This window comes from Lichenostomus cassidix, chromosome 1Aa (genome assembly GCF_008360975.1).
Source record: "Lichenostomus cassidix isolate B80296 chromosome 1Aa, HeHo_3.0, whole genome shotgun sequence".
NCBI lineage: Eukaryota > Metazoa > Chordata > Aves > Passeriformes > Meliphagidae > Lichenostomus > Lichenostomus cassidix.
The window spans coordinates 56,503,062-56,529,732 of NC_139480.1; the positions used below are offsets into that span (position 1 = coordinate 56,503,062).

The following is a 26,671-nucleotide window of genomic DNA, read 5'->3' on the forward strand; positions in this document are numbered from 1 at the left end:
AAGGCTCTGGGTGTGTGAACAGAGATGTGGCCTGCAGGGAAGCTAAAATAGCTCCACTGCTCCATTTAGATCATCTGAGCAAGGATGTTGTGTCCACTTTTGGAGACCACGAGTCAATAAGTGTGAGACTGCAGAGGAGAGCCATGAGAACCAGCTGGTGTCTTCAAAGAACACAGAAAGAACAGTTCCACCTGTAGAAACACCATCATCAGAGGTCTCTGAGGACAGATCAGAAACCTCAGTGACAAATGGACTTTCACTAGACCAGCCAAAGAATGGATTAGTGTAACTCTAGCTCACCTCTTCAACCCTGTTAACTGTCATTTTCACTCATCATGCTCCAGGACTGTGTCACACCAGATATGCAACTTTGGAATGCATGTATTTACCTGTTCATAAAACTCATTGACAATGCCTTCTGTCCACTGCAGGTGCAAATCTTTGCATTTTGCAGGCCCATTGATGTCAGCCAGTTTGATGCACATCTGACAAACCAGCAAGCGGTCATTCTCATTGGTCCAGTCAATTCCAACATCATCGTTCACCTAGGTGACAGGAAAAAGGAAACCATGACAGTAATCCTGGGATAAAGGATGCATCCACAGAGGAAGTTCTGAACCTGGGATATTGTACAATATATTTAGCTATTTAACAAAATCCCTAGCATAAGCAAGTGAGCTGACCCCAGGCTGGAATTAACAATATGGAAAAAGAAAAATAAGTGAAAACCAAAGAACATTGAGATGACTAATGAGAAATCAGTATTTAGCACATTATGCACCTGCTTGAAAGCACTTGCTAGAAAAACAAGCAAAATCTTCCCAACAAAAAAAATCTTCCCATGAAATTTTTTAAGAAGTTAATACCTATTGGTGTAGAAATATAAATTACCATAAAACACCATGCTGGTTTAATTGCAGTGTGAAGACATGTGTAACGAGCTTATTTCTCTGCTTGATCTAAGTATGGCTGAAACTCTTCCCTCCCTTTTTCCTTTTCTCTATTTTTCCCACACCTCTCACAATACAAAATGATAGATACTATCAACTGCTCTAAAATAAAAGCAGAAAGGTTAAGGTTGGAAGGGACAGAACTAGCAGGGGTGCAGGAGGAGCTCAGACGTTTATGGATCTACAGATCATAAACATCTGGACCATATTTAAGGCATTTCCTTACAGCTTATTAAAGCCTAACAGAGGGATGTTATAGGGAAATGGGAAACAAAAGCAGTCATACATCTGGAGGCTTCAAAGGGTCAGCATACAGATCCATCCTAAGTGATACCATAGGAAAACACGTCAGAAAGTGTCACCAAAACAGCCTGGACATCCTAGACACAAAACACACTGTTCTTGGGAGTTTCTCACAAGGAACAAGAAGGCAGTATCAGCACCAAAGACAGGTATCTAGTTAACATGCCAACAGCTTTGATGGGTGATGGAGTTTATCGAAACAACCTAATGGGAGGTGACTTCCAGTAACTTAGGTTGAAATGGTAAACAATTTTTAAGAATGGTTTCCCAGGCTTCTGATTTTATGCTCACTGAATGGAGCATGCAGGAAAGATCTTTAGTGACCTTTCTCTGGAAAGAGGAAGGAAAGGAAGACCATACTTTCATTGGATTTGAAATTAGAATATCAAAATTACTGGGATTTCTGTGCTTTGATAGTACAAGGGTATGACTAAATCAGTAAAAATTCACTTGAAGTAGCCATCACGGAAACTTGGTAATAACACCTTTGATTTTTCCCCCTGAGTGCTTTGCTAATAGGTCTAAAGTGCCAGTGAACAAGAAAGCAATGTTGAAACGTAGAACGTAAAAATAGTCCATAATACTTTCAACCTTTAACTACTTTCTGAAAAAAGGAAATATGTATAAGAAGAGAAGCTGTGCCTCTAAATATGAATGAGTAAAACCCAACAGAAAGGCCAGATTAGTATTCAACGTTTTACAGCTGCCAAAAGGATGTTCAGAGGAAATACAAACCCTTTCTGCTGGACGCCACCAAGGCCCACAATCTTTTCTGCCCATCTCCCAGAAACCAAAGCTAGTCTCACCTTGGCGTTGAATTTGGCAACAAAATCAAAGTGTTTCTTCAGGTCAGTAGCCAAAATGGCCTCAATGACGAGGAAGCGGAAATGTTTGAACTCCACGTGGTCCAGGTTGACCAGGAAGTTGTACTCTGGCCGGGACATGAAGAGGTTCCAGGCAGCAGCAGCGTGGTGGTTCTCCAGCACGGAGCGGTCGTTGTACAGCACTGCCTGTGGAAGCAAGGCGGGCAGGGGGAAGCTGAGCAACACCTTAGCAAAATCACAGCACGAGGTTATTCTGTTTCAGGCTGCAGGTTGATGGCTAATATAACATAGGTGTGTGCTTCTCTGGTTCTCAGAATTAGCCTCCCTTAATGGATGATTGCCTTTGGTAATTGCACCAGGCAGCTGTGTCCATGCAGGACTGATTCCAACACAGAAACAACTGAAATTCCAGTCTGCGGCCTGAAAACACATACTCAGTCTGACAGATTTCTCAGTGCTAAAATCCAAAGCTGGTGAAATCTTGACCAAAATAAGATGCATAACTCTCATAGTGATGGTAATTCCATTCAGAAAATAAGAAGAATATTAATTTATTTTCAAACTAAAGTCAATACATAAAGGCTAATCATCAAACTTCCTTTTCTGATTTTTACAACCACAAAGCTATAGGCACTTATTTCTTACAATTAGATTTAAGGATAGTACATGACTTCTCTCACTATATTTATCTGGCCAGAGTAGCAAAGTTCTTGGTCACAGAAATGCATGGCAAGGATGAGAAGTATTACTATAAATTCCTAGACACAAACTGATACCAGAGCGAGTTCAGGTGGCTTGCTCTTGGTGACAGGGTAAGTTTGGTTGCAAGCTGGGGAGTAAATCTAGAATTTCTGCATCCCTACCCGACTTGCCACCATTTAGATATCTTTTTTTGTTTCCTTGTGCATAGAAGTGTTTTTCAGCACAGTGTGCTGAAGCTAGGCAGGTCAGCTATGTAAAGTAAGGAAAGATGATCTCATAATTAAGCCAATAAAGAGTGACTCAGAATTGCTGAATTCAACTCCCAGGACTGGCAGCAACTTCTGTGTAACCTTAGGCAAATCTCAATTCTACATTTATACAATAGAGATTATTCTCCATAGTCCCTGCCTCTCTTACAGATGCGCAGTGCAAAAATACTTTCATAAGAAGATTGCAGCTGCTCAAATTCTATAGAAACAACAGAAAATGTGTTATGATCACGCACAATTAACTTGAAAAGCACAGTCAACTACACAAGTGGGATTTTTAAATTTTATTTTAACTTTTCTGTGCCTTACTGGGTAGAATAATTCTTCCATTCTTTCACAGTTACAGATTTACTATCAGTCAGCAGAGCTTTAGCTTCTCCTTCACTGACACAATTTATTAGTACCTTTCTTAACAGCTCTGCTAACAGAGGGTGTGTAAGAAGACTCTTACCAGCAATCCCCAAGTGAAGTGATTATTTCTGTCACTTTGACAAGCTGTTTCAAAACATTTGGCAGACTTGTGCTTAATGGAAGCCACAGGCACCACTAGCAAGCAAAAGCTGTCATCAAGGCCTTCCAAACTGTACAGCAACACTGCCTGAGTTTATTTACCTGAGGAGCACTCGTTGCTACCAAGAAGGCATTGGTCCTTCCTGGGTGATCATAATCATGCATGGCTGCAGCTACATAAAGAGCCATGAGCTCCAGGGCAGGGATGTTGCCAGCCAGGCACCCGTAGCTGTCATCTGTAGGTGTGTATGTCTTCGAAAACACATAACCCATATGGCCGTGAGTGATTCCACTGTCAGAATCTGAGCACAAATAAAGAAATAAAGGAAAAAAATAAAGAATCCATTCTGCTTTTTCAGTGACTTACTGAGACAGAAGCCATAAAGCAGGGAGGGAAGGAACAGATTTACAGCACATAACAGAGGAGCACATAACACAGCCTGAGCACAATGCTCTCTGTGCCCATGATCCAGTACAACAAGGCAAACAATTGGAAAGGAACAAATTCTGATATCAGTTGGGGATCTTCCAGTCATCCTGCAAAACCTATTTTCAAACTATATAAGTTACAAGCAGTGAGACATGGATTCACAGCTATGCTGGACCTTTGTGGGGAAACTTGATCTTCCCACTCCCTTTCTCTATTTTCTTTCATCATATAGACAAGTCTATGAGACATTGATAGTCCTTAAAGCAATGGACTAGAATTTATTAATTAAATTACAGTGCATGTTTTCCCAAACAAATGTCTAGACTTTGGATTTTTGCTGATAATCTTCTTATCAGCATCTTTTGAAGCATGATTCAATCTTCTTATCATCCTCTTTTTGAGCATACCTATCAGAGACAGATACTGAGATGCTTTGCTAATTTAATCTGAATGACTTTGGATGGACCTTGCATGCAGCTTAACAATGTCTTTTGAATAACACCAGAAACTCTACTGGAGCTCCCACAAAACACAGACAGGTCCTCTAGTTGCCACAGCTGAACATGGAAAAGTTAACATAAAAATTCCAGAAGAACAGCTTCCTGTAATGAGCAATGATAAAACAGCAGAAGAGTGGCCTTGTCAAGTAGTTGCCAGATGGTAACAAAAGTCTCTTTCTTTGGAGACAGCGAGGATAGGCAAAGAACACTTCATGACAGCCAAGCAGTGGCAAGTGCACAGCACTACCTGCATGCCCCAGAAATTTTACTGTAGCAAAACAATGCAGGGTTTAAGGATTTAAGTCTATGCTGCTTCCAGTGCAGCACTGAAAAGCATTATTAATACAGTTTTCCTAGGAAAAAACCTACTGCAATAATCAAATGATAACAAAGATTTGTTGTTACAGGTGACCATAAAGGCTTGCATTCATACATAATTAAATGGTAAGTATTAGGTTTTGGTGGAACAATTCCATTCGATTCAAAGTTACACAAAGTTACCTTAACACCTACAACATCAACTGTGCTACTGAACTTGTATACAACGCTGTGTTACAGATTTCAATGAGTTCTGCATGCAATCCTCAATTGCTGGCTTTCTTACAGCAAATTCTGTCAGAGAAACTTTAGGAGTACAACATTTAGATATACCTGAATCACTTGCTGACCCGTGGTCATTAATCACAGTTGGGAGTCCTGGGATGGGCTGAGTTGTGAGGTACCACACGGCATGCAGAACATCAGTGGCATGGATTCGGTTGTGATCTGTGATGGAAAGAAAAGCACCCAGCTATATAGCAGCAGGACATTTCTGACAGAGGGATATCAGCACCATCTAGTGGGTACCGTGTGCCAGGCAATCCAGCAAAGACAAAAACAACATTATCACGAGCATCAGAGTTGTCTTGGGTTTCACCTTTTCCACAGAAATGAAAAAAAAAGATAAGATATTGTATTTTGTAAAAGACACAAAATACAATAATTTTGTATTAGACAAGATATTCCTCTTTACTAAAACAAAACACACTTCAGAGAAAAAAAATAGGGAATAGAGGGCTAGGTACACAAAAATCCCAGATTCCATGAATAGTTAAATGATTTAAACAGAAAGGAATTGCTCCAGTTGAACAGACTGTTTCAGCTCTAACCTCCTCAGGCTGTAATCTGCTGCTTTAGATCCTAATCCAGTTCAAACACAAGGAAAGGTTTGAAACTGGGTCTCTCACCTTTCAAGAACAGAGTCCAAACCACCTGGCTGAAGGCATTTTGAGGTAGCTTTCCTTAAACTTTTCCCACAGTAGCTGCTCCAATTGGTATTTAATATTTTGACAGAGAGACTATATGACTTCTTATAATGATGCCTCCCACATTTTTCTGGGAGGGTGGAGAAAACAGGGTGTCCTGTGTTCCCGAGTTTATCTGCCACCTAAAGGGGGTAATAACTCTTTCCTTTTGGGAAAATAGGAGTTTTTTGCAATTTAGGCAGTTTGATTTGAATTAGTAAATACTTTGGGGATGACTCAAAACAGGTTTTTCAGTGAATAAATGGTTCCCATGGAAAAATGTCAGCCAGGTTCTAGAAGAATAGGATTCACTCATATATTTGGCATATTTTTTCTGCTTAAAATGCTCATCTCCTTTGGTAGCACAGCACTGCTTCTGTGTAAAAGTCCAAGTTGCTTTTGGGGGGGCTACATATTTCAAGAAACTCCAGCTGGGGAACTGCTGTACACTTACATCATTATAAGTACGGAAACAGTCCGTACTTATAATAGCTTTACATGATTTCTGGCTTGTCCAGATTTTGCCAGGAATTGTCATGAAACTCAATGCAAAAAAGATGAGAGGCTGTGGTTCAGCACCAGCCCCTGACTAGCCATCCATTTGGTCATGATGTAGCAGCAGAAAAAAAAAAAAGTAGCTGTTATAGTGAGAAAAAAAAAGACTTAAATATAAAAGCATGTGGAAAAACCCCAAAAGTTTAAGGCAGAACCATTATCTGCCGGGAATTTTTACTTACAAGGTATCTCTCGGTATCCACACTCCAAGGCATGAAAATAGTTCATAAATTCCCTCACTGGTATTTTAAAGGTTTCAAACAGCCCCATGTCTTCAAAAAGCCTGTATGATACCTGGAAGAAAAAAACAACCAAAAACCCATGCTGGCAAGTAGATCAAGAAAAACTCTAAAAATTATATATAAAACTCCCTAGGTCGCATTACCCCATGAAAATCTGCTTCCCTGGTAGTATTTTCTCAAATTCATCTGATCCAGCTGCAGCTATTTGCATTTCCGTAGGGATGTGGCTACACAGTCAAAGATATTAGTGCCTAACAGTCCTCCTCATTCCTTCATTACAACCTTCCACATGTCCTTCTCTTCCTTTAGGCATATGGATCCCTTCAATTTCTCAAACACCTCAGAAACCTGAATACATAAAGATGTCCAGAGGTCTCCAGTGCCTCTGGAAAAACTTCCCTACAAACTTATCCAAGGAGCATCCTTGAGTCAAATCAATTGCCATAGAAGGGGGAAGAAGTGAAGGACTGACAGAAGGGGGAACCATGTGGATCCTGCGTGTGGTGTCCTTGCTTTCTCTCCCATTTTGGAAGTGAAATGACAAAAATTACTTCAGCAGGATCTCAGAGGCAGCAAATAGCTTAGGAAGCAGAGCTGCTCTAAGTGTTCCTGCACCAAAGATGACTGTAAACATGCAGGAGAGGATCTATTGGGAAGCAGAATGTGAAGGATGAGTGAGGAGGTGTTCAGGAAAGATGAATGTTTAGAAAAGTTGACAGCAGCTGATGCAAAATGGGCACTTCTGAACACAATTTTGAATGTGACATACAAAACAATGGGGCACAGGAAAATCACTGCCTGATCTTTTCACTTCTTTCACAAATTGGACCCTAAAGCCTTGCAGACTCTTTATTTATTTACTGCTGTTAGCAAAATTCTGTCTTTTTGATGCCATCTGCCTGGTAATGACCTGCCTAGAACTAAGCAACTTGAAGCACATCTGGACTGATGAGTGCTATATGGCAAAAAATGTTTATTTCTGTATATTGTGTATATAAATTGGGGCCTGGGAGCTGCAGCTAAGGTTTAATGAACATCAACTCCAAATGGCCTGCCACTATGGATTTCTACAGTAAGAATAACAAAAAAGGATATGAATTTGCAGCATTAATGATCTTCCTCCTGCCTCCCTGCCTGTGAACTAATTCTGGCAAAGCATGAAAACAGGCAGTGAGGGTGCAGAGAAGGTTGAGTGTGATGTTTGATGCCCCCCAGGATGGCCCTGTAATGGCCAATATCTGACACTGGGGGGTCTGCTGGTGGCCCCAGCTCTTGCTTCTGTTCCTACCATAACTGAACTACTCAGCCTTTGTGCTCTGGAAGACTAGAGCTTAGAATAAAAGCTAGGTCCTGTAAAAGGCAAAACATTACTCTCTGAAAACCCCATGGGATCTCCCTGTATTGAGGCAGAGTGAACAGAGTGACCTTGTACATAATTTGGATTAGACTCTGCATAGAACCGTGTTTATCCTTCTAGAATCATGGCTTATCTGTACCAGCTAGGATCCAGTATTTCACCTACAGAGAGATGAGGAGTCTTACGTTCTAGTTTTAGGTCAGTGAAATGTAAGCCACTTACTTCCAGCAAAATATCTCTGTATAAAAAGAAGAACCAGAATGAAATATTCTGTCTGACCAAATCTGATTGGTCTACAGCAGCAGTACTGGAAGGGTATCTTAAATAAAGCATGTCAAAAAAGCATGTTTTTCCTCCCCTTGGATTTTGTGGGGTGGTAAATTCCATAGCTGAAAAGAAGCAAAGTTGACTGTGATGTGCAGGAATGACAGCTTTTCCCTCTGATTTGGAGTAAAATCGCATTATTCTCTGTGGTCATTAGAAGGCATAAACAGCCAAGCAAGTAATTTGGACATTTTAATAAATCAATCCATCCTTCCTTCCTTCCTTCCTTCCTTCCTTCCTTCCTTCCTTCCTTCCTTCCTTCCCTCCCTCCCTCCCTCCCTCCCTCCCTCCCTCCCTCCTTCCCTCCCTCCCTCCCTCCTTCCCTCCCTCCCTCCCTCCTTCCTCCTCCCTCCCTCCCTCCCTCCTCCCTCCTTCCCTCCTTCCCTCCTTCCCTCCTTCCCTCCTCCCTTTCCTTCCTCTCTCTCTCTCTCTCTTTTCTTTCCTTTCTTCCTTACTTTTTCCCAGCAAATGGGGAGGAGGCAAGTATAAAGGCAGGTCAGAAAGAGGAAAAAAGGGCATTGATGTCTTCCCCAAAATCAACTAGTCAAATTCTTTCATTTAAAAAAAACCCCGCATAAACAACAGTGCCTTGCATCTTGGGAATTGGGCATTGTTATTCACATGTAGCTCCTCCCCTGGGTGTTGGAGGACATGTGCAAAGGTTAGATTAGCAGTTCCCTTCTCAGTGCTTGCAGGCAACCCTCTTGCACTCTTTTTTGTGTCTTGTGTACTTGTTTTCTTCAGATGTGTTTCTCTGAAATTGCTGGCACCCAGTCTGTGGCTCTGCCAAACTGCCTACGAGGCTGCTGTGATGATCCCAGGAATGTCCCATCCCCATGTGTGATGTGAGAGGACCAAACAATCCTCTTGTCACCACACAGGGAGCAGCTCAGAGGCCTTGCAGGGATGCCACCCGGCCTCTGACACAGCTCCTGTACTACCAGAGTAGGAGCACCTCCACTTCTCTCTATGGGCCCAGCAATAAAAGTTAAACTACAGGTTTTAGTCTTACAGGAGCTGTAAGAAAGGTGTTAAGTGTGACCGAAGACATTACTGAACTTTATGGCCTCTTGTGAAGCAAGAGCTTAGTTGTGAGAACTCAGTTCTTTGTTTCTGAAATCAGACTGAATGCATGTTCCTGTCTAAAGCCTATCATGCATCTTTGCCACTGCCACATTCACTGTGCTTGCCACTCCAGTTTGCACAGATGCTTTCGTGGTTGCTGACTAGTTTGGGGTCTTTTTATATGTCTAAATCAATTTATCTTCCCACAAAGAAGGAACAGACATCTCAAGCAGCTTCAAAGATGCTAAGCCAGCATTTGCTTTCTAAACTGAATGCTTCCCTAGAGGCACGTGTCAACTCTGCTTTGTTCCATCTCATAAATTTAACCTAGCAAGGCAAACATAGTTAATTCAGCTTCTTAATTTACTTTTTTCTCTTTTTTTTGAATGGATGAGTCCATTTAATAGCAAACTACAGAGAATAAATCATTAGAGCTTTTGTTTTCTTTTGTTAATAATATCCCAGGATTTTAAAATCAAACTAGAAAAAAATAGTGCTTTTGTCTGGAGAAAAAGATTTATTTAGTTATCCTGATTCCTGAAAATAATTTTATTAGGAACATCTGAATAGGTGGGGGAAGGAAGGATCCATCTTTATTTTGTGAACAAGGTTAAACTTGCTACATTCTGCTGTTATGGAGAGGGAGTTATTTATAAACAGCTGTTACAGAAAATGTTGAATTTTCATCACAAATATTACTTATTAAAAAGTTTCTCTATTTTATTTCACAGGCCTCATTTTGTGGCACTGTGAAGTGGATAACATGCTGAGAACCTATGCAAAAAGCAGATGTTGGGAAATGGAGTGATGAGATTTTGTGCAACTTGAGGGAGGCACAGGGGAGTTGTGTTCAGAGGTGCAAAACCCCATGCAGCTTGGTAAAATGCTTAAAAGTGCTACAGAGGTACCCACGGAAAACCAGAACAAATTTTGGCTCATCCTAGCTGTTGGTTATGCCATTAAAAGAAAGTTCTGGTTTTCTTTATGGTTCATTCATCATTCCATCATCATTCCATGCTATCAGAAAAATGAGCAGTATGATCTAGACTGATCACATACTCACTCTCCAGGGCAGAAGTGCCTCAATAAGCATCACTGAATTGATATCAATATCCACAGCCAGCCACAGTTTGCCTATTTCTCTAAAATGAACCTAGAGTCTTGGCAGGCTGGTCAAACGCAGATATTGCTTTCCAAGCTACAGAACACTGAAAGGCAGACCTCAGAATAAATCTGAATTCATGCCATGGTTTTCCTTGTTGACCACCAGATAATTGAATCTAGCTGGATAATAGGTAACCACCAAGGGATTGTGATTTGATCCAGCATTCTCTGGAGCTTGTTACACTGAGATCTGCCTGACACACTAACCTCTGTGTTTCTGGGGGGTGATAATTGCACCACATTGTACCAATTAACTTTATCTCTTCTTTCCAGCACTCACCACTACATAATGCCTTATAAAGTGATACTCGTTCAGTCAGATTCTCTTGGGTTTTTTCCCTTTCATCCCTAAATAATAATAAAAATAATTACTTGATTTTCTTGTTTAATAATCTTCAATACATTCACAAGAAAAAATGACTAATTTGTCAGTGTGCCAGGAAAAGGGGCATAACAGAGTGGAAAGTTCATCCAAGAAAGTGATTATGGAAAGTGACACTAATCGTGCTGGGTAGAGACAGGCTGTGTCAGTAACTGAATTAAACCCACAGGAAGGAATAAAAACCTGAGAATTGAAAGAAAACTAGTAAGCTCTGCTATCCTATCTCACAGCAAATTAGTCCTCCCTGTGTAATAATGGCATGAATTTTCTCTCAGAGTTCTGATTCTTTAAAAATGAGAGATTATAGCAAGGATTCTTTTTACCCCCAATTCCTCAGACCTTGCTTTCTTGCCTAGCCTGACTGAAATCCTTCAGTATAAAAGGGGACCAAAACTCCCTACATCCGGCATTCACTAAATATATTTACTGCTTAGCCCTCCCTTGCCAAACCCAGTGAGAAATCCTTTCCCAAAGAACTCAGTAAGGGATGGAAGCATCTCAAGGGAATATTCAGAAAAGCAGAGAGCAGAATGCAATATAGGTATGTGGTTTTTTCCTTCACATTTTGAAATTTAAAGACATTTAAAAGTAAGTAATATAATGGGACAGAGATCATATTGCCAGCTTTGAATTAGGTGCCAGGGATCACAATTCATTGGATCATCAGCTTGTAAGGACAATGACTTTCAACATGACTGTGTCCAAATCTGTCAACATTCTACCCAGATACTGCAGACAAGTGCACCTCTCACCTGACTGAGAATCCGACCGCATTTCTTCCCAATTTTTTCCACCAAATCAAAGATTGGAAAGTTCCAACTATTTAGCTGCTCCATCAGGGGATCCAAGTTGTCCATAACCAGAGGCTCAGGAGCCAGTACAGGCTTGTCCTGTGCCAGAAAACAGAATAAAGAGGATTGTTACTTTGGTGAAGCATCTCAAGCAAAAATTTGTGCTCTTGAAAACTAAAATCCCATTAGCATCATGTGTAAGTCAGTGGTGCTTTACTCGGCGTGGCACAGATGTCCTCATTTCTAGCAGCCCTGCAGCTACTCACTCTCCTTTGTAATGTGTTTCACTTAAATGGATAGGAAGTTCTGTTTATGAAACATTAGTGTCTGCACTTAGCACTGAGACACTCACATTCATTCACTCATGGGAATCATTCATTCATTTCCAAGGGAGTCTGTCTTCATTGTGAAATTCATTGTGGTGCAGAGGGAAAAGCTCTCTGTTTCTGCTTCTGCATCAGGACCCATTCATTACACTTTAACATGGCTAACAGAGCTCAGTCCAAGTGAAGACTTGTACTCCTTAAACTGAAACCTACCTGTTTTTTAAAGTCTGCAAATAAAAGGTGGGTTGTGCCACTCCCTTCACATTTCTCCCTGTATGCTCCCTGGAATTTCATTTTACTTAGAAGCTGGAGTTGAGCAAATGCCAGAACATTTCAAGCAAAATGCCTTCTCTCAGCATGTCCAACTCCAACAGATTACAATAAATTTTTCAAGAGCTCCTGCCAAATTATTAATTCAGTTGTACAATAGACTGTGGAAAACTTAACTAAACAAAGCCTTCTCTCTGCATCTCAACCAAGCTTACAGCTGAATGCTATGAGACAAACAGCACCTGTTCACCACTCTGCAACATTTGTTGTTTAAGATATACACTTACAATAATATCCTGCAGCACCCTTAGACCAGATTTTTTTTGTGGAGATCTGGGTTTTTGGTTAGTTTGGTCAGTGTTTCGTTTTTTCCCTTCCCCTCAGTGCCAGCATACACTCACTCCATTGTGCTAGGGGAACTTAGAGCAGCTACCTCAGCTGGTATCAAGGGATGCAGGATGATGGTCTCGGGCGTGTAGGACCTACAGGCAGATCCCTTCTGCGGCTGCTCCTTGGAGCAATCTGTGTCGTCATCGTTCTGCACGATGTCGCTGCTGTCGCTGTTGTTGGTCTCGTAGTCAGAAGTGGCTTGAGCAGGATCATCTACAAACACAAATCACAGAGCTTGTGGCGTGAACAGCGAGGACTTCATGGAAGTCATCCTGGGACCTTCTGAATAACAGCAACAGGATCTCTGACTCATGATACATATGTGCTCCTTGGCTGGCTCCGAGGTCAGACAATCTGTCCAAGGGCATTAAAGATACACCCTGCAGAGTGTAAAAATGGCATCAGGGATTGAAGAGACAAAAAATTTTGAGGACCACTGAGTAAATTAGGGAAACGGTATGTCCTTTATATTTTAACTCCATTTTTCATTAGCTTTTTGTACACATTGTAAGTACAAAAAGGGAAGGAGCCCCAAAGGCAATTTGTATGATCTCACCTGTGCATGTTCTCCTTTTATGACAGACAAGCACGTCGGCCCTTTCAGTGGATGATTACGGAATTTGAAGGAACAAAGTGTTTCTGACAAAGAATTACCTGTTCTGTTCAGGGTGTGTGTAGTAGCATCATTTCTATTTAGTGTCCCATCACCAGCTTCTATTTGGTTGTAGGGTCTGCCACAGCTGAAATACATCAAGAAACATGCACAACATAAAGAACCACGTGCATTAGACAGTCTTGAGTAAAATGATTTCCTGCTGGCAGTGGGAGGTTATGTCATACAGTAAAAGTCATGGTCCAGGGTATATTCTCCAGACAAAATCACAAGAGAGAGCTGAAGTTTTATTGGTTCTCTGGACAGAAATACAAAAAGACCCTGGATTAACTGGCTGCCACCATTACACCTGTGTTTTCAACAGTAAACGTGTAGCATGTTATTTCTTTAAATTAATTTTTTTATTCTCTAAGTATGCCAGTACAAAATGAATCTCCTAGTTCTATACTGCAACTGCCCTAAAAAAATGAATTAAAATTATGAAAATGTGCCAGAGTCCCATACAATCTTAAGAGAATTTCATTTGAACACAGTCATGATCTGGCTTGACTCTTCTTGCTTAAGACTTGAATATGTTTCTCTTAAGGAGGAAAATGATATTTTATCAGTGTTTCAGTAACAGCATACCAAGTACATAAGAACCAAGAGGGCATTTTGGGCAGAACATGAGGTGTGTGATGTAATATCCAGAAATTAGAAGACAGAGTTTGCCTCATCATTTCCAGAACAGAAAGACATTTTGGGAGGGATCACAATATTACAACCTTTTAAAATTACTAACTCTTCCCTTCCATTAAAAAGCTTTATTCCTTGTATTTAATTCCCTTTAAACCCTAATTACAACCTGACATTTTAACATATTCTCTGGTCTGAGTCAGCATTTTGTGGAACATCTCATATATAACAGTCTGCAAATCAGACTGCAAATTACAGAATTGTTTGGATTGGTCAAACTTTGTTCTACGAACTTTGCACCATTGTAAGTACAACATAAAAAAAATGGCTTAAATCCTGTGCCAGGTAGCTTTTGACTGGGTCATCCAAAACATATCCTGGAGCTTGGTATGCCCTGCAAACATGATGAATTCCTGAAAGACTTGCAAATAACAATGCTAATCTGTATTCAGTGGTACCTGTAGTGCACAGCCAAGCAAATAAATCTTCTATAACTCGGGTTGATAAACAAGATGAAAATAACCTTTTAACTTCTATCTCCCACATTCCTTATGATTTCTATAAGGTCAGTGACAGCCTTTGTTTGTCTGTAATGCTCCAAAGCTTTTGCACCAGTATGAGTACACCTCTTTATTTCCTGGACATATGCAAACTCACACTGATTTAATGTGTATGGACCACAAAGCACTGTATTAAAAAAAAGATTACTGAGCTACCCAGCAGAACACTTGAAATCTACTGCGTGTTGGAAGTAAACATGAACTCAATCACTTCATGCACAGGCATTGTAATACACTCCTTAACTTCAGGATTGTTTAATAGTGCAATCCTACCACATTTCATTTTGTAAGTAAAAAAGAAATACAGTAAAACTGCCATCTTGATGACCACTGCTTGATCTGACTTAAAGCACTGAACTCATCAAGAGCACATTTTCTCTTTCGTTGTTGTAGGGGTGGGATTGGTTTGCTGGTGGCAGGGGTTTGCTGAGTTGGTGTTACTCCTCTGCAAGGCAGGTGTTTTGGCAGGGAACTTAAGGGATTGCATACCATGAAGACCACCAATCTACCACGTGAAAGCTCAAACATTCAAAAATTTATTCTTGGGGTTGGTTAATTTAACTCTCACAACTTGTCATAGCCATTAAATTTCTTTGGTGTTTGGGATTTTTCTTTGGTTTTGATTTTACCTTTCAATTGTGCCTACATTACCTGCGTGCATTATTTATGTGTTCAGCTTCTTCCTGTGGATTTGACACCTCTGTATGCTAATGCTAGAAATGTGACAGTGCTTACAATTTTTCAATGGATGTTAAAGGAACAGTGACTTATCAGCACTAGTGAATTCCAATTCTATTAGCAATCGTCGCATCAAAATATTTTAAATAATATATTTGTTTCAAATAATCAACGACAAAGCCTATGTCAGTAAAGCAAGTATTTGGAATGCTTGCACAGTCTAAGCCTTTGAAAACAAGCAAATTGAGAACCTAAATATTCTATACAACTTACATAGGTACAATAAGACAGCAGTTACTAGTTAATAAGCATTTTACCAGCAACACTAGTGAAATCAAAGTCTGCACATGCCAAGAAAATCTACTTCATTACTGTCTACAACAACCTTACATTTATTCTTCTTTGGACATTTTTAATGCAATTGTTAACCATTCTTTTTAATAGAAAGCCTCCAGTGATGATTGCCACTTGTGAAATAACAGTATTTTGTTGAAGTGGTAATAAAGGCATAGCTTAATAAGACTTTTGCACCTTTATGCTATATTTCTGTTGTGCAATATAGCTTTAGTTTCAAATGAATCCAAATCCCTGTTTTGGTATACCTTTGGAAAACTGTTAAATGCACTTAGGTTTCTATTTTGTCATCTAAATCCATCTTAAAAGCCTGTTGGGATCCTACTCCAAACTCCAGTAAGGATGACTACCTTGAGCAAACTTGCAATCTCAGTTTTGACTTTCTCACACCCACTTCCTAGCCTTGCACACTGAGACACATCCAAAGTCATGTGGCTGACGTCACAAACTAAAAGCAATTTCCAAAGATAGTCAAACTTGATAACAGCCGTGCTCTCTGCTGGCAGGCCACTCATGCTATGACCAAAAGTACACATCTGGTGAGTCAGGAAACCTTGAAACTGCACTGGAACAGGCTTGGGAATACCAGCATTTTCCACTGTTCTGAACTGGACACATATTGCAAACTCCAGTAATTTGATTTAGCAACTGAATCCTTCCTGAGAAGATAAGCAGAACAACTTTCTTTCCAAAATGCTGATTTTGCAAAGCAGGTCTGGTATGTGTTACCTAACAAAGGGTTACTTTAAAGTATGAAATTAGCTGTGTTACTGGAGCTCTTAGCAGTAGAAAGAACTCATCTGCATTTGATTTCTGAAAAAATAATCCCCACAGTACTTCATTTGACTCTGCCTAGGGAAGACAGGATCCACTCCTTCTGAGAGAAGGCTCAAAATTATAGAGCCTCCAGGCATGGTTGGCCCACCTTTGTCAGAAGCCTACAGGCTTTTAAACCCTAGCAGTCAGATTTTTCTATCCAACATCAGGTGCCTGCTGTGGAAGACCTGGCCTGTGACCTAAAGCTTACTGCTCATGTCAAGAGCATGGATGGAGAAACACAAGTTGTAAAAACAAAATCCAACTTTGGGATCTGCAGGTTATTAACAAATAATTTATTTATGAATCAGGCTGTCCATCTGGCGGGAGTAAAAGCAATAAACATAGCAATAAACATAGCCAACACTTTAAAAGCGTTTTGTAACATCGATCTACACATTTACTCAAGTACTACAAACTTGAAATATCAATACAAACACTGCAATAAATCACAAAATAGAACATGTTCATGAGAACAATGTGAAATGTTTCCAAGGCATGTCAGATTATTATCTTACCTGCTGCAGATGATGGAGGGGCTGATAACAGGGTCTGACAGGGTAGGTGCACTCTGAGTAGAAGTTAAGACTTTGTGTGGCTTTAAGCCCTGCTTGGTGTCAGTATCTGTAGACTCTGGAAATGACACAGAAGATGTTTTTCCAGTAGGGCTTGTGGCAGGGGTCCCCTGAATCGGTGAATGGCACGGGGAGGTGAGAGGCGAAATACTTGGTGGGATACCTGGCCAAGGACAAGAGGAGTCTTGTCAATTAACAGAAGTGGCAGATGGTTATATTAGTTCATTGTGCAGAAATACCCCTCTTGAGATGCACCAGCATAGTCTCCAAAACATAAAAGTAAATAACAGAATACTCTTCTCCACTCTGAGCCAAGCGCAGGGCTGCCACAGAGTGATGAATTTCCATTAGTATCAGCTGCTTTTACCTGCTGAAGGTCTGGCTCAAAATACAAAGCGTATTTTCCCTGTCAAGCACTAACTGGACAGGCATGAAATGAAAGACATGCTTGTGGCATGACCGCTGCTATCAACACATTCTAGTGACAGAGACACACAGCCTCAAACAGGCAGTTCCCAGAGCCATCTGCAGTTTCTCTGTCACCATCTGTAAAGCAGGGACAAGGAAGGCTTACAAACATTCCCAGAAAATTTGGATTTCTGCATGTTTGAAGACTAGCAATAAACCAAAAAAAGCAATTTTCAGTAGTCATACATTACACAAAATACTGCACTTCTGGTGCCATTTTTGCCTTCCTCATAGATTTTGGCCTTGATCATCAGCTTGAATTTATTTTTCAAGATCTGTTGCTCACAAAGGGAGACTTGCAACCATGACGTGCAGCACATGGCACTGTACACCTGAGCTAGAGTATAGAAACTGCCAATAGCCACACGTGCAACACTAGCAAGATGCAGTTCTCTCTGTCCCTTATTCCACCTAAGAACCACTGCCAAGATGAAATGAATCGGCCAGTCCTGTGTTTAAACAAAGCACTACCTTCTCTTGGAATTCACTTTACAATTCCTAGTCTCAGACAAAATGACCCCACTCAAAGCACAGAGGACAAAACTCAATCTATCTTAAAAGGAAATGCATGGAAATTGAGTTACCTCCTGTTCTGGAGTTTGTAGGAACTCAGCCCCAGTTAATTTACCACATTCATCACCAAAGCCAAAGGGTATCAAGGCCTTAGGATCTTGAACTGATTTTATGCTTGAATTGTGCCCTCTATCTAAATGCATTCCAGACACAGAAATTATCTTAAAATAAGACAATATATTTATCTAAGTTTATGAAATAGTAACCTTGCAAGATACACATGTACAGTTCCAGTGTTTTTTCCCTGATAGCAACTTAGTGTGATAGGAGGCTAAAATATGATTTACTGCTCACAATCCAACAGTTAAAAAACAAAAAAATCTGATCGTTGTTGTGCTGCAATTTGGAGATATCCAGTAACTCACTTTCGATTAAGGGTATTTCTTCAGCAAATGTGGTATGTATTAGTGTCTTAATTCAATTATTGCAAGTAGGAGATAATGCTAGTCTTGAGATCAGAAAACTACAGCCTTCAGAGCAATTAAAATGTTATCAGATGGCCATGACACAAGGATATTGCTTTCAAATACACAAAACCTCTGTTTCACATTTATGAATTCATTGAGGTATCGGCTTTCCATCCAAGAAAAATATGTCTTTAAAAACATTTCACAGTCTGTTAGTTTTACAGGGTTGTATTATTTGTTGTTTACAGAGTTGTATTATTATCTGTCTTTGAGCTGTATGTTACCAAGTAATATTCATGACTCTTAGAGGGTGCAATACAAATGGTCATCTTTCAACAATTTGAAACAAGTCCTGAGAATTTAGCAGTTTTCACAATGATGTCTAATCACAGCAGGCTTTCTACTGCTAGTATGGGCTCTAGTCTCTTGAAATATGTTTTGTTGTGTGTGTTTTGGGTTTTTTTGTGGAGTTATTTACCAGGGAAGGGAACCACAAATAAATAAATTTACCAGAAAAAGCAAACCTATTTTCAATAATCTAGCATTCAACAATTTACTGGCAAAAGTGAGAGAAAATGTGTCTTGCTACAGCAAAGATTTTTTAACAATCAAGATAAGAGAAGAATAAATTTACAAAGAGAATTTTTTAAGGACATCCATGTACTTAGGTCATCCAGGACTTCTTCAAATGTGCAGTGCCGAAGATATAAAACAGTGACTTAAGTCTGATGTGAAATTACATATGAAAACACTTGAGTTTTTGCCAAAATAGGCAGAACTAGCAGTATTTTAAAATGTGAATGTTTTCATGCATAATTAAAGACAGATTTTATAAACTAACACATTTACAGATTTAGCTAGATCAACTTCTAATAATTATTGTATATTGCCAATGGAGTTTATATATAAAAGTCTAAATAATATTAACTAGTGCAAATTGAAACGATTATTTAATTGGAAAATGAAAACAAATCATAACTAAAAATGCATGATTATAAACAGTCTAAAACATTGTGATATCATCCTTCTACACAAAACACTGACACAAAATTTTTACTCCTCTCCATAGCATCCTTAGGAATTGTTTGTGATAGAAAGGAGATCATAATGGAGGAACTCATGTATTTCGACAACAGAGAAGACTATTAACACTTTCTGAAAGCAGAAATTGCTAAATGTAAAACTGACTGATGGGCTTGGTAAGTGTTGTTTTCCAAGTACAAGTTATTATACACCTACTCCTCTCCCTTTCAGCTTACTGGGATAATCTCTGAAAAGGACAAGTCAAATGTTTATTTTGTTCTAAAGTGAATTCTTGGATTCTTGGTACTATGTCTCCATTATTTTCCAGATTAAATTTTATTAATTTGTCTTTATGCCTATTACCTTGTAAGATAATATGGTGCTACTTAATCTTCACTGTGGTGAAACAAAGCAGCTTCGTACAAGAGAAGACCTTTTGCATGGTTCTCTTCAGTTTGAAAAGGAGATGAGATTTGGCAGCACTAGAAATGCAAAATAATTGTGCAGCTATATCCTCAAACTTATCTCTAAGATGGGATTCTCTGATTTTTCCAATGTCCTGTCTCAGGCATCTATCAATTTCTATCTGATAGCTGGGTGGCCAGGATCTGTGAGTAATATTATCTCAATATCATTCATGTTTGGATAAAAAGCCGGCTGATATGAAAAAGAAAGGCCTTGTGATCATTTTGAATTGTGAGTTGAAGAACAGGTAGACATCATGTTATACTGCATTTACAGAGGAAGGAAAACCACATTACTGTGGATTAAGGTTGCTTCTTGGCTGTCTATTACATATTCCATTATCAATTCTAAAGTCACTTTCTTATTTCCTTTCAGAAAAGAAATACAGGAGTAATGTTTTTAAAGAGCTGAAAAAGCTAAGTGAAAAAGCTAAGTGAAAAAACGCATATTATTCATCTCTAAAAGTCAGTACGAATCACCTGTACTTTCTCAATAGTGAATGTACAGACAGACCTCTGAGTTACAAAGGTTTTGTCTTGGATATGTTTGTATAGGACAAGTCAATTGCTGCTTCCATCTATGCAGGTTGTGCTTTAGGAAATCTCAGCCAAGCAAGATGCACAGACAGCTAATTTCATAAATGTTATGCAAAACATCCTGTTCTCAGCCCTGCTATAGTCAAGGGAATTACAAATATATAAATCACAGCACAATTTAGTATCGCACTCACTGCATCGTGTGTGACTAACTTCTATAAATCAAAAGAGTCAAAACATTTACAAAGGGCATGACTAGGAGCTATAGTATTTCAAGCCACTGCTTTGGGTTTTTTTAAAAATAAAATAACCATGGTATATTGATGGAAAACTAAGAAAAGCAGCAGGTTGGGCAGAGAACAAAAGCAGATGCACCAGCTAGTCCTGGGGAGCAGTTAAGCAAGGCTGACAGAGCCCAGGATGCCCGCTCACCTTGCCGGCTCTGCCTTTTGGCATTCAGGTGGTTGGTAGAGGACACGGCGTAGGAGGTGGAGAAGGACCTGCTCTTTGTGATTGTCATCAGAATGGAGTTGTTCCAGGAGTCAGAGCTGCAAAACCAGAGCACAGAAAAGCAACATCAACACAGGAAAAAGCCTCAATGGCAGATCTTAAAAAGTTAGGAGCTGCAGCAAGAAATACGTGATACTGAGATAGGACAAAATCTGATGAGGAAAACATCTATGGGTTGGCTGAACTGGCGTTTGTGAGGCACTCAGCACCGTGTTCAGCAAAAATATTTACAATGCAGACAGTCCAAAGCAGAATTCCCTTAGTGCTGAGGCCTACTTGCTTTATTTATACAAAGATGCCTTCATTATATTGTTCTGACAGTACAAAGAGGCTCAAAAGTTGACTTGAAATAAGTAAAATTTATGTTCTCTTTTAACACCTCCTTAAAAGAGCCAGAAGCGACACAAATTCTCAGCAGAACTGGAAACCCAGTCTACTGTGCTGCTGGTTCCACACAAGATACACAACAACCCTTGGGGCCCTGGAGGAACTCCTCAGGAGGCTGGGAGGGCTGCATGGAATACTGTGTTACATCCACTAACACATCGTTTTGGAAGAGTAAGCATCACCTACAAAAATATTTGGTGGTTTTCTTCATGGGCCCAAATTCTTAAAATCTGTGATGAAGTGAGGCGAAGAAAGAATACAGATGTTTTTTAAAAGAAATTGTTTGCTTTGTTTTATGGGTTTGCTTTGCTTTTTAATTGACAGGAAGAATATAACACACTGGCCCGCTGTACAGTAAAATAACCCCAATGAACAAAACCAAAAGCCTCTGAACCACATTCCTTGATACCCTAAAGGAGAATTACTAGATATGAAAGTGGGTGAGGGAAAGAATGTGGGAGCTCTATTATTTTTCCAGTATCACGAGAAGCCAAAAGAGGACAATGTCTGCCCAGCTCAGTGACATGGAAATTGAGGAATACAGGATTACTAATCTCAAACTGAGAGTTAAGGGGGATTTTTGTGAAATATGTGACTACAGAAATCTATAAGTGATGTCCTACATTGTGACGAACAGGTTGCATGTTTTGTAACTTCAGAATCTGCCACAGGGCAATTGCAGTGTCAACCTCTCTCCTACCCTTCAACTTATGAAATATTTCTTTCTCTGTGACCTGTGGAGTGCTTGAATTAGGTACAAGGGAAGTGGCAGATAACCAAGATTTATTTTTTTTTCTCTTCAGCTCAAAATTCTTCTCCTTGAAAGCAGATCTCTCTTTGTCTGCCAAAATTTTTAAATCTAGACTTATAGGATTCATTTTCCCCCTTTCTGGAATACACATTGTTTCTCCTACTGTAAAAGAAGCAGTGCAAACAGTAGGCTGGGAGGCTTGACAGAGCTATAATTATACAACTGGCAACATTAAACATAGGAAGAATTGATAGCCTGCTTAGCTGGCTCCTCATGCAGACTTATGTAACAACCCCAGGAAAGGACCAACAATAATATTTAATTGCTCTCCCTCTGATTCCCATCCTGGGCTGCTTACACACCACATGAGAGTGGGACCAACAGTATAAATCAAGTGCACCCCAGGAACCACAGGTCTCTGAGCGAAGAACATTTGCATTTGGTTACAGCTTCCTTATATTTACTTTTACTGAGACAGATCAGACTCCTCACAAAGGGAACTTTGGCAAACCACATATTTTTCTTGCACGAGACTTTCAGGCTACTCTGCAGGCTGCCTTGAGCACCTCCATGCCCTATATGAGAGTCTCATCTATGGGAAAAGTTTAGGTATCTGAAAAAAGGCCAGCCTTGGAAGAAAGCTGCTCTCTGGGGCTGCATTCACCCAAGCTATCCAACAGCCAACACTGGTGATGTTGGGCCTTCCTAGGTCCTATCTTTTCCTATCGGCACCAAATTTTGAAGTTCAGAAAAGCATGTGAGTCTTCTGATGTCACGTCTCAGAATTATCTCCTTGAATTAGGTGCTTTCATTCTGATCTTCCTTTCCTCAGGGCAAAGAATGTCTCCACATTCTTTTTTCATCCACCCTTGCTGAGGTGGGGAGAGGACTTAAACTTTATTCTCACAGGGTGGCACCACAACTCACTGCTTTCTGCCCTTCGTTTGAAGGCTCCTCTCCTTTCTGACTAGAACAGAAAAATATTCATGGAGCCACAAAGGAGGGAATCCTGTTGTAATGACATGTTGCGTCGCTATTACAAATTTTATTACAACCTTTATTAGGGTAAACCTCTGAAAATTCCCCAAACAAGTTGGCTGCTGGCTCTAAGCAGCTGAGCAGACACAAGTCTCTCTCCATTTCACGGGAGGATCATGTGTTTTATGCTACTGGCTCAGGGATCAGACCCTGAGAAGAATGGAAGATGGAGAAGTTCTTTATGAACTGGTTTAATGACAGGAACACATCATTAGGTGTGTTCTTAGAAATGGCTGGGTTACTTGTTACACTTTTTGCTTGGCTGGGCAATAACCACTTAGGTAACCCCTGCATATTAAGAAAATTTTAACCAGATATCTGGCCTTTCTTCCAATTTTATTGAGCAGTTCTGCACTTCATTAGTTTAAATAGATTTTTTTTAAAAATTTTTTTACCCAATAATATGAATAATTTTGGCATAGTCTGATGAAACTTGGGAATGCCGCGTCTTTGGCAAATCAATTTAGAGAAACACGAAGACATAGTTTTAACACAGTTCACAGCCAGCATTTTGGAATGTGGGACATCGTCACACAGAACCAAAGAAATCTGCTCAAAGAGAAACATAAAAGAGAGAGGAGACAATTTGTAACCTGGATGAAGATGATTCGTGAGGTTTGATGCTGGCACTGCGATCCCTTCTCACCGGAGCTGGCTCCAGTGTGGGCAGTCCTGTGGCTGACGTTGTTGTGGTCCAAGTTGAGGACACTCGTCTCAGCAGTCCTGGAGGCAAACTTCTCCGTAAGCGCTGCAGAGAAATCAGTTCCTTAGCATTTATACAGGCTTACAAAGCCTCTACACATGCAGAGGAAAAAACATTTCCATTTGATTACTTCTGTCTGACAACACCTAGACAGGTACTTTAAATCGGGATTCTCCCATGTATTATTCTTTTCAAACACAGCCAATGCTTTAAATGCTTGGAGAGTCTGGACCATCCTTCCTGTTTCAAGTTTTAAAAAAGGTGTATATTCACAGCCCCATAACTACAGATGTTAAGCACCTGATGTGGCCAAAGGTACTTAAACAAGTTAGCAGGGCCACAAAGGTGACTGAAGCATCTGTCATAAAAGAAAAGGCTGAGAGAGTTGGAATTGCTCAGTCTGAAGATGAGATAGCTCAGGGTAGATCTTACCAGTGCACACAAATACCTCAAGGGAGGGTGTAAAGAAGGTGGCTCTTTCCAGGGGTGCCTAGTAACAGGGCAAGAGGCAGTGGAGCAATACTTGAAGTACAAGAAATTTAATGTAAACATAGGAAAATATTTTTTACTGTGAGGAGGACTGAACACAGAGAAGCTGCCCAAAGAAGCTGTGAAATCTACATTCATGGAGATACTCAAAACCCAGCTGGACATCCTCCTGAGCAGAATGTTCTAGGCTGAACCTAGAGAAACTTCCTCCCCAATGAGCTGAGGGATAGGACTGGACTAGACAATCTCCAGATGCACTTTCAACCTCAACTACTCTGTGTTTAAAACTGTCACAAATCCTCAGAATCAGAGATTCAAGGCAAGAAAGGCTGTAAGGAAAGTAACGCAGGGAAGGTCTAAATTTTTTTCTCTGTCATATCTACCCAACACAAAGATCACACACTGAAATACAACTTCCATGCTCTGGGATATGATGTTTCAAAATGCTTAGAAAAAGCATCACTGTTTAGATTTTTCTTGACCATCCTGCATTTTTCTTTCACCTGACTCTTCCATTTCTCCAATTAAAAGGATTCACATATTTTTTTTTAACTTTTTGAAGGCAGAGATAATAAAGGATCTTTTTTGGATCCAGATTTGCTGTTGCAGATCCTATGATTTTGTAAGTTGTTTCTCTTGTGAAGTTCTCATGAAATGTTTATAGTTAAGAACTAAAACAAATACATAAGCAATGAAGAGTGTGGACTTTGCCAGAGGGTTAAGAAATACGAGATGGAAGATATCTGTGGTTCTGAAGCTCAAAGCTGCAGGTAAATATGTTAACACATCATCTCCTTACATGAAATGCTCAGTGTCAGACGCTTAAGGTGAGGATCCTAAATCTGCTTTTAGACACTTAAATAAAGACTTGCAAACTATTTGTTTTATGAACCATAATACATTTAGGTCAGTGAATTCTTCAGTCAAATTAGTTCTCTGTAGCATTAACTGATTTCTTCATCCTTCATTTCTCTTCTCCTCATAAGGTATTATGCAACAGCTAACTGGTATCTGTTCCCTGCGTTTGCTCATGTGATAGCAGTGCTCTTCCACTTACCTCTTCCCCTTGGAGCCTAGAGTACAGTCATTATAGACATGGGCACTAAAATAAACTGGAAAATGTGCTTAAAAACCTGTCAACATCCATTTCATACATACAGCTGTTACATAGGCAAGTAGGGTGGTAATTATAATCGCACTAAACTGTAATAAAAAAAAATCACAAGCATTGCAATTCAGATGCCTGGAAATGCCGGAATGAATGCTGGCTGTGCCATTTAAACTGTAAAAACATAAAAGCATTCACCTGTGCAATGTACTCTGCCTACATTTAATTTTACAAGGGAGGCTGCAGTACAAAAGCATTTTGGTTTAGTCTCAGAAGTGAAATGTAAGCCTTGTGGGACAGCTAATTAGCAACAAACCTATAACTCAAACTATAAATCTGATGTGTGCTTTCTGACTGTTCACTTGCTAAATGTGGGTGGTTAACACTGGTAATTTCCTGTCTGATCCCTGAGCATTCATAAAGCCATTTTTCAAGGTAGAATTATCTATATCTATACCTATACCTATATCTATGTATAGCTATCTATATCTATATCTATCTATAGCTATAGCTATCTCTACCTACATCTGTATCTATATAATCTATATCTATATCTCTGTCTATCTATATCTATATATCTATTTGTATCTGTGGTTCTGTCTTCTTTTTCTTCTCCAGACAACTTCCATGAGCTCACAGTATTTGTCAGACTAATGACTGTGATGATATTTTTGTTTCTTTGTGGGGCACACAATAGTTTAGACTTGATCCAAAGCTCCTGAAGGTCATTAATAGAGACTTTCCCACCGATTTCTGTAGGTTTCAGCCTTCTGGTTAAGGGAAGGAAGAACAGATGGCAATTCATACAAAAAGCCCAATGACATCTCCTGGTAGCCCAGTGATGTCCCTTTAGGGAGAGCCAGGCTCCAGTACTCACCTTGGGAATAGCTAGTTTCTCTCCTTTCTCCGGACATTCCTCCGAGTCAGAGCAGGTGTAGTTCTCACTGAAGGACACCAAGGGATTCACCCTCGGCTTGTGGATGGCCTGGAAGGTTAGCTGTGTGTTGAGCAGGTTGCTGACTGTTCTCAGCGATGTGCACACGTTGGGGGGCAGCGAAGGATCAGCCAGAAGGTCTGTGATGAGCCCGTGTGCCTCTCCCATGACAGCAATATCCACGGTGATACTGGTACCAGACGACTAAAGAGGAGGGAAATAATCCATGTAACACAACAGAGGTGAACAACCTGCTGAGCACTACCTAAAGCTGCCATGAGCTCTCTTCACAGCTTCTGCTAAAGCAGTTGCAGGAGGAAAAATAGTAACATGAAGTAATTCTTTAAATACAGGGAACAATGCTGGATAGA

General features: G+C 40.0%; 1 protein-coding gene across 5 annotated transcripts in view; it reads right to left on the reverse strand.

Annotated features, from left to right (window-relative positions):
* PDE3A (phosphodiesterase 3A) overlaps positions 1-26,671 on the reverse strand; it is a 225,222-nt gene that overhangs the window by 15,129 nt on the left and 183,422 nt on the right. For 4 of the 5 annotated variants that reach the window (XM_085049179.1, XM_085049181.1, XM_085049183.1 and 1 more), the window contains 12 exons: positions 26,244-26,504; positions 23,660-23,814; positions 20,813-20,928; positions 16,852-17,071; positions 13,292-13,377; positions 12,681-12,850; positions 11,613-11,750; positions 6,509-6,620; positions 5,140-5,253; positions 3,661-3,860; positions 2,060-2,263; positions 390-545 (listed from right to left, as the gene is read on the reverse strand). In XM_085049179.1, coding sequence (XP_084905305.1) covers positions 390-545; positions 2,060-2,263; positions 3,661-3,860; positions 5,140-5,253; positions 6,509-6,620; positions 11,613-11,750; positions 12,681-12,850; positions 13,292-13,377; positions 16,852-17,071; positions 20,813-20,928; positions 23,660-23,814; positions 26,244-26,504 — 1,932 coding nt within the window. The remainder of the gene's footprint in view (positions 1-389; positions 546-2,059; positions 2,264-3,660; positions 3,861-5,139; positions 5,254-6,508; positions 6,621-11,612; positions 11,751-12,680; positions 12,851-13,291; positions 13,378-16,851; positions 17,072-20,812; positions 20,929-23,659; positions 23,815-26,243; positions 26,505-26,671) is intronic. The other variant, XM_085049180.1, reaches the window with a different exon arrangement.